The following is a 9,149-nucleotide window of genomic DNA, read 5'->3' as shown; positions in this document are numbered from 1 at the left end:
TAGGTTCATACCTGCGCCTGAGTTTCTGTTCTTCAGGTACACTAGGGGACCCAAAGAATGTAAACCTAATCTGCTTAAAAAGCTGCCACCTGCAGAAACCTGTGGACCCCATACTGGCAATACAGAATATTCGCAGGTGTCATCCTAGCCTTAAGGACGGGAAGTCTGTGGAGATATTCTCGAAGGGGCAGAAGCGCCAGGTTGGACAGCAATAATGTTGTAGTATTTAAAACCCGCCATTTGGATTTATGATTAGGTGGTGAACATTATGTGAACAGAACGCAGGGTATTTATTGGAGTTTTGAATAGGGAAATTTTTCATTTCTTTTGATTTACATTGTGTAATTCACCTTTTCTCTTAAGAAGGATTTGCATGAATTATGAATGTCTTAGTAAGTTATTTCCATATGACAAAGTTTTGTGATTCTTAAAGGACTATGTATAAATTATATTATATTATATCATATTATATTATGTATATAAAAAAATTTTGTGCAGCAACTTGTGAAGCGATGAAACACTGATGGAAATGTTTAATATGGCTACAAATAAACATAACAAACACAAAGCTCTAAATGACTTTTTTTTATTTATTTTAGGCCTTATGGCTGCTGCCTTTTCTTCACTGTTTTAGTTGGCATTGATAGTCTGCAAGAAATGAAAGAATGGTGTTAGTTTTCCAGTCGTTTATTGAATATACAAATGAAACATTTCCATTTGATCATATTTTCAGTTATAATAAATAAGTGATTAAAAACAATTGGTAAATACAACTATATGTGAGATATTTCTTTGCACTTAAATTAAAGTTATTGTTGAAGAATTGGATCAACCCCTGTGGAGGCTGGGGAAGGTGTACAATAAAAGAATAATGGGAAGAATATGCAAATCTGTCTTCCATGATGTAATTAGGTTATTGTAATTGGGTTATTTCACTGAAATTCTGTCTTCCTAATTACATCAGGGAAGACAGGCTTGCACATTCCAGTGAGCGCCCTCTATTGGTTTGCAACACTGAGGCAGCAGCTGACTTCCTAATTACATCATGGAAGACAGATTTGCATATTCTTCCCATAGTCCCTTGCGAAGTGGAGTGCTAAAGGCTTAATAAGTCTCCACACATCTATATGGTGGTCTCTCCCCAAGGAGTGACAATATCCCCTTAATAAAAGAATAAAACATACTAACCCCTAGTACTCTGGTGTTGACCATCGGTGTCTGTTCAGCCTTGTGCTGGTGAATCGATGCCATAAGTCCTCAGCCTCAAGTGACCACTGACACCAATCAGTGACCTCAGAAGGACCCATGATGTCACTCACATAAGTCACCTTGCCAACAACCACTGATTGGTTTTAGTGGTCATGTGTGGCCAAGGACTTCTGGCAAGTATGTTTTATTTTCTATTGCTTTATTTTATCTTACACCTCTCGTGGCTTCTGCATGGGATGCAATACCTGGGCAACCCCTTTACTTTAAGCATGTTTATAAGCAGCCACAAGTACTATAGAAGGACACATGTTTAACCTAATCTTATCTCAGGATGGTGGCCTGTAAATCAATACACGGCTGATATGAAATTAAAAATGTAAATATATTACATAAGGACTCTGCATATGACAGATGTGTGCAAGGAGCTTGTAGGCAGCCCATGAGGCTTCCATGTGGTGACATGCAGGTGCTGTCAAGTGCTGTGTGTATAGTGATAATCCTTTCTAGAAGCAATGTTTCCATGTAAAAATACCTCCAAATATATGACATGTGATGGAGTATATAACATCAAACATAAAAAACCTCCTGTGTGACTTTGAAAGTATAATAAGGGAAAGTTCATGAGGCCTCATTTTATATGGGTAAAACCTCCACAGGCCAATGATACTAATGATACCAATGATAAAAATTCTTGGAATTATAGACAGTAAAGGTAATAACAGTGAACTAGAAGACTAATTTGATTGTAAATTTGTAACTTACATCATTGATCCATCCAATGTAGTTGGAAACCCTGGTGAAAACTGTGGGTTTGAGGTATGCATTGCATCCAAGAGATGACACGAAACTGGTCACACCATGAACTTCATAACCATTAGCTCCTGGGCAATTGAGGGGACCTCCAGAATCACCCTAAAATCACAGTATACATTGCTCAGAAGATTAAAGAATGCTTAATGTAATAATTTTTGTATCATAAATCAGTAGTGCATGTGAATATAATGAACCATCTAATACTGTAGATAGTCGCTTCTGCTAAGGTCTGCTGTAATTTATGTCAAGATTTTTAAACATTACACAAAATTTGATAAATTTGATGCATCTTTAGGTCTAGCACTTCTGTCTTGAGGTTTATTCAGATCCACTTTCCTACTCACTTTTAGTGTAGCATATGGAAGAAAATGTAAAATTTAGCAAAATGTTTGTATACAGTATATTAGCCCAAAATGTTGCATTAACTTCCTACAAAGTTTTTTTTTTATTTGCCATGCTTTTTTGTGCTTGTAAAAACACTATAGAGTCAGGGCCCCACATGGTGTAAATGCCATGGTTTGGTTGTGGCGGCAATGCCGCAGAAAAAAAACATGGCGTTTTACAGTCACTGCAAGGTGGATTGGACACCTTGCAGAAAAATAAATGCAGCGTCACGGTTTTGTAAATTTCAGAATGTCAATTATACCTAGGGAAATGTCGGTGATTCCCCAATAAGTGTAATAGAAGCAGAAAGTCCACAGAGGAAACCTTTGCGGACTTTCTCTGAAAAGCACTGCAGGAAAAACCACAATGCGTTACCGCCATGATTTTTACTGCAGCGCTCTTTTGCTGTAGCCCGCTACGTGGTGCCTTAGCCTAAGGTTGGCAAAAACCATGGCTTACAGCCACGTTTTACAGTCACTACAAAGTGAATGGGAAAAATATGTGCAGTGGAAATGCTGCAACTTCCAAAACTGTTGGGCTTATTTTGGAAATTGCAGCATGTCAACTATACCTATGGGAATGCTTGTGGTTTCCCTACAAGTATAATAGAAGCAGAAAGTCCACACAGCATAGAGGGATGATATTGTGCACCTGAACCCCTGTTTTGTACATTGTGTGAATGTGGGTGGGTGGAGTGAGGCGGGCCAGGGATGCCAGTTTTCTAGAGTAGATTTCCATTCTGGTGTATGGGTGTGCACTTGATTTATGAAGAGGCCCTGTGTCCTGTGCCTGTTAGGAGCATTATTAAGAGTGACATAAAAACACCAGTCTCAATAAATTCTATGGCTAGAGTGGAAATATGTTTTGTGGTGTAATCTCTAAAATAATAAGTGGGTTATAGATTCTTAATGTGTAATATGCACTGTTTATGATATTCCTATTATATGTATGATTAACCATATATAATAAAAATCTTACAAAGCATCCAGAGTGGATCCCATTGCCTCCAGCACACACCATGCTGGTCTTGACTGTTCTTCCCCAGTAGGAGCTGGTAGAACAGATTTCATGTGACACCACGGGCAGAGGGGCTTGCTGGAGAATAGGGGCAACAGATCCATTTGCTGTAACGTAAAGACAAATCTGTCAGCAAAGCAGTTTGTAGTTTTTGATCTTCGTCTGACGCTAGGTTCACGCTAGCATCTGGCTCTCCATCATTTGGACCCATGCGGGTTCAAAAATCCAGGAGGAGTTATCCAAGGATGTCAAATACTACTATTTGACCCTTTATTGCAAGCGCAGATTACTTACTGTCGGTATAGCCCCATCCTGACACTATACAAGGATGATCATGGGGAAGGATAACACCTGCACTGGGTAAAGTGGCAAGCTGGACAGCATTGTTAAGGACAGCGTCAGAGGCCAGGCGGAGTACTGCAATATCAAAGCTGCAATGAAAAGAGGATGATGATGTTCAGGCCAAGTGAGTTTGTGGACAAGAATGTCCTATGCAAGCAAGAATCACAGAGATATTCAATGTATTTGTATTAGAAAGAATGCATTGGTTTACTGAATGTTGTGTTGTACTTACCCATTACCCAGATTGTTGCTGTTCCATCTGGCATGGTAGATGACTTTATTCACAGAAATAATCTGCTCAGTACCATCGCTCTGGTACAGGCCATGATCTCCGAGCCCCACACGATAGGTTGCTGGACTATGACAAATATGTGGAAAAACATGGTCATCCAAAAACTGACAAAAAAGTGGCACATGAAGGTTTAGCTAAGCAGGAAGACTTACCTGTCTACACAATGAGCAGCTGTCAACACCCAGTTAGTGCGGATCAGGGAGCCCCCACAGGTGTGGTACCAATAACCACCAGACTGATATTGCAGGGTAACCTGAGATATTATATATAGAATTATTGTGAGTATCTGGGTATTTAATAAATCCCTTAATGTATAATTAAGACTAAATGAAATTTACACTCTGGGACTTCTCTTGGTGACATCAGGAGACATTTTACAAAAGTATATTAGATTTAGGAAATAACAGCTAGTCGAGATGAGACATCCTGTGCAGAGATGGTAGAGGACACAGTGGTGGCGGGCATACCATGTGGGCAACCTGAGGAGGGGCACAAGGGCCCATCAGTCAGGAGGTCCCATTGCCACTTTAAAAGGAAGAACGACACATTTCCTAATATCCATGAGATGGAACAGTAGGGACTAGCTCACTTTAGACATAATTCAGGCGATCCCACTGGTCATGGTGAAACTGGCCAACTTTTCAGTATAGAAGTCAGTAGATGTTGGGAAAAAGAGGAATTTATCTCTTTGGATGTGAACAGTCAGGTAGCAGTTTAGGCCTTATTCACACAGTGTGACAGCTGTGCAAAAAACAGCGGAGAAAACCTTAAATGGAGCAACGTGTGTTTTACATGGGCATTAGGACTGAAGAATGGCACGATCGTGTTAGTCCAGCCTTATTCTCTTCTCCCCATTAAAAACACAGACATGCTTGAGTGTACATGTGTATATACTGGATCAGGGGAATCACTGTTTTATGATCAATTAAATGACTGTATTATCTATAGTGCATGGTCACCTAATAATGGGAAAACCAAGTCTGAGGCCCAAGACTGCGACAGTAATGCATCACTTTTTTTTACATAGCGTTTGTCATTGAAATCTCACAGAGTTTTCCTCTGCGGACTTTCTGCACCTATTATACCTATATGCGGAGGCGGCTGCCACAGGACCCGGGCCATTAGGGAGCCCGGTGACAGCCGCTACCGCTGCGTTTTTTTTTTTTTTATTAGGCTGTTACGGGCCCTATTCACTTGCCAATCCTGGCTGGGCAGGGATCGGTAAGTGACACCGTGGGCCCCGAGTATAATGATCGGCGGACCGGGAGAGGTAAGGGAACGTAAAAAACACTGTTACTTATCTCTCCACGGTCCTGCCTGGCCTCCTTCCTGACGTCCTTTCTGACGTCTCTGACGTCACATGAACCCGGCCTGCGTCCCGGGTCATGTGACGTCTGACGTCATTTCAGAAGGATAGCAGCGGAGAAGACAGCGTAGGAGCCGGGGAACAGGTAATAAACAGTAATTTTTTATGTTTTTATTCCCCCGTGTCTCCGATTATTATACTCTGGAAACTGAAAAGACCCCAGAGTATAATAATTGTTTATGGGTGTCCACAGTGGGACATAATACTGTGTGCAGGGGACACTATTGGGGATGATATTGTGTGCAGGAGCCAGTAAGGGACATAATACTGTGTGCAGGAGCCACTATGGGGGATAATACTGTGTGCAGGGACCACTATGGGCTATAATACTGTGTGCAGGGGACACTATGGGGATAATACTGTGTGCAGGGGCCACTAAGGGATATAATAGAGTACAGAGGAGGGGGTCGGTCGAGGTCTTCGACGTCGATTGGGGGGGGGGGGGCACAAAAGTTCTCCATGGGGCCCCGCCATTCCTAGTTAAGCCACTGCCTATATGGAAAATTATTTTTCAATGTACTGCAATAATGTATAGATTAGATGGGTTCTTGAAAGCGGAAAACATGAGTGATTTTCTTTGTTTTGTCTTTTTTGTCTCAATACCTTTTATAGCTTAACATTTTCTAACCCACTGTCTTTATGTCACCATCTTCAATAACATAATAGTCACCTACCTGCCAAGGCCAACTGTTTTTAACAGCATCTGTTCCTCCAACCACACGTCCATTTTGGTCTGCAACCTCCTCTTGACATTGACCTAAAGAAAAATGCATTTTGTCTGTCTGACATTCAATATAGTTCAACTTCTTCACCAAATAATTGCATTTTAGTTTTATTATAAATGATGGACACAATAGTAGAGATACAAGAGAGACTGTGAAGGAAAGAAGAAACTTAAAGATGAAATAGTAGGACATGAAAACAAAGCGTCTCAACCAGAATGACCACATATCAGCGGAGGATCCAGTAAATAGATGCTGGATATGGCAGACACAACAGCCAGGCATACATTCTCCACTGAAACTACAATATTGATAGCCTGTCCTGAGTCTCACCCACTGATCAGCACATCAAAGACACCACACCGCCGGAAGAAGACGCGAAGAAGACCCGTTCCTTAAGAAGATGGAGGCAGCGCTGGAGAGTTCTCTCGCAGCATTGGGGACACCCCCAGTGCTGTTTGAGCGCTGGGACCCGCCCCCAGTGCTGCAAGAGAACTCATTTGCATACCGACAAAAAACAAATTATTTACCAAATGACAGAAAACCTCTAAAGGTAGGATAAGAATAGCCTTTCTTAAGGCTATTCCTATGTGGTAGGCAGAAAAAAATGAGTTTTAATGATAGGATCCCTTTAATAGCAGCCACAAGTAACAACAAAAACATATGTTTAGCCTATATTTTCTTAGGACAGTGGCCTGGAGGAATCATAGGTCAGTACTTGACAACTGTGAAATGACATATGAGCTCCTGCACATCTGCCTACAATGTACAATTGGTTAACCTCTTGCAGCTCAGCACATTACTATTAAGTCATTGAGAGTATAGTTAGTGCTCAGTGCTGTAATAGTACAGTGCTGCAATGTATTCGGACACAGAGGCAGTGTCTGCTATATCACTGCTTGTGGGGTTCCTGCTGTATTACACAAATGGAACCCAGCTTTGGCTTTTGGATGCAGCCATAATTTATATTCCAGCAGTTTAACCCTGTAGATGCTGTGATCAGCAGTGAGAAAATGAACCCACCCACTTGGTAAATAAGTGTACATATAGCCTACCAGATGCTATATCTTTTGTACAAGTGGATTGATTAAAAAAAAAATAAAAAAAATAAAAATAAAAAAAATTATATATATATATATATACATATATATATATATATATATATATATATATATATATATATATATATATATATATCACAAAACTCTTCAGGAGTACATTGGAAAACAAGTAAGATATGTCTTTTAGTATTTTGTACTTAGTCACAGGTTCTATATATTTTTCCCAAGATGGCACCGCTTGAGTGGCGGCCTGTTACTGCAGCTCCAAGCTAAAACACCTTGTATGTGTTCTTTTTCTTGTAATATATTGCGGTATTGTCCTTGCTGCTGTAACACACTGAGTTTCCCTATGGGGGGACTATTAAAGGATTATCTTATCTTATATGGTATCACCTTCATTGTAATGACCTGTTGAATAAAGTTATTATGTGATTTACACAGAGTATACACCATAATATCATCATAAAAGACAAAAAGTCATGATGAAATTGCAGGATTTTTTCATTTCATTTCAGGATTTTTTTGCAGCCCCCCGTAAACTTCAATAAAAGCTAAACAAAAAAGACAATTTTACAAAACTAAAAGCCTTCATATAAAATAAAAAGTTATAGCTTTTGAAATGCAGAGATGGAAAAACAGAGAAGGTGTCCGAGCCTTAAGGCACAAACTAGGCGGCATCCTTACAATTCACCACAAGTTGGATTTTCCACTGATCTGTATTGGATTTCATGGTGTGTAATGCAAAGGGTAATATCCAATGTGACTATTTGCACCCTACAGAGATTGTCTAATGTGTGGATGACACTTGTTCAAATCTCATCTACTTTGCTGCTTCTATATTCAATACAGTTATCCCACACTAAATCCATATTGAAAATCCGCTTAATTTCTGATACATGAGGATGAGCTCTTTCCATATCATGAGAATTTGATTTATTCTGTATATTTCGCAAAAAAAGTAAACTTACCTAAGAGGGCAAAGGCAGCCAGCAGCAGTATACGGAACATTTTGGGGCTGGTAACTGTAAAATGCTGTATGGCCTAGAGTGTACAAATGTATGCACACTGTATATATACCTGACAGTAGGTGCGATGAGTAATGAGAATATTTCCAGTTGTTACTAATCGTTCATGTCACCTCTCTCTGTTTTTTTTTGGTTTTTTTTTTTACATAATCTCACAAAGACAAACCAATGAAAACTGTAGTAATGGTATTAATAGAAGCCTTGACTGATATACAGTATATAAATAACAATGTTAAACAGATGATATCACATCGCTGATACTTTGTAGCTGCTGCCGTATGAGCTAGAAGAATCTACATAAACATTTGCAGTAGGGAATAATGAGAACATGTCCAGGTGTTACCGATAGTACTTTTCACTTCTCGCTTTCTTTTATTAGATAATCTAATAACAAGGGCAAACAAGTAAATCTGTAGTAATGGTAGAAACAGAGTCCTTGTCTGATATACAGTGTTGGCCAAAAGTATTGACACCCCTGCAATTCTGTCCGATAATACTCGTTTTCTTCCAGAAAATGATTGCAAGCACAAACTCTTTGGTATTAATATCTTCATTTATTTTGCTTGCAATGAAAAAACACAAAAGAGAATGAAAAAAAAGTCAAATCATCGATCATTTTACACAAAACTCCAAAAATGGGCCGGACAAAAGTATTGACCCCCTCAGCCTAATACTTGGTAGCACAACCTTTAGACACAATAACTGCGAACAACCGCTTCCAGTAACCATCAATGAGTTTCTTACAAGGCTCTGCTGGAATTTTAGACCATTCTTCTTTGGCAAACTTCTCCAGGTCCCTGAGATGTGAAGGGGGCCTTCTCCAAACTGCCATCAAGAGATCTCTCCCCCACAGGTGTTCTATGGGATTCAGGTCTGGACTCATTGCTGCCACTTTACAAGTCTCCAGTGCTTTCTCTC

General features: G+C 39.8%; 1 protein-coding gene across 1 annotated transcript; it reads right to left on the bottom strand.

The window, feature by feature from the left end:
• Nucleotides 1-579: 579 nt before the first annotated feature.
• On the bottom strand, nt 580-8,234 carry LOC142193907 (chymotrypsin-like elastase family member 1). Its single transcript, XM_075262923.1, has 8 exons — nt 8,175-8,234; nt 6,098-6,180; nt 4,210-4,310; nt 3,998-4,123; nt 3,718-3,854; nt 3,385-3,530; nt 1,972-2,121; nt 580-648 (listed from the first exon to the last, which is right to left on the bottom strand). The coding sequence occupies exons 1-8, from the start codon at nt 8,212-8,214 to the stop codon at nt 631-633; spliced, it is 801 nt and encodes a 266-aa protein (XP_075119024.1). The 5' UTR covers nt 8,215-8,234; the 3' UTR covers nt 580-630.
• Nucleotides 8,235-9,149: the final 915 nt, after the last annotated feature.

Source organism: Leptodactylus fuscus, chromosome 2 (assembly GCF_031893055.1).
Source record: "Leptodactylus fuscus isolate aLepFus1 chromosome 2, aLepFus1.hap2, whole genome shotgun sequence".
In the NCBI taxonomy this organism is placed as follows: Eukaryota; Metazoa; Chordata; class Amphibia; order Anura; family Leptodactylidae; genus Leptodactylus; species Leptodactylus fuscus.
This window is presented reverse-complemented; position numbering and strand designations above follow the sequence as displayed.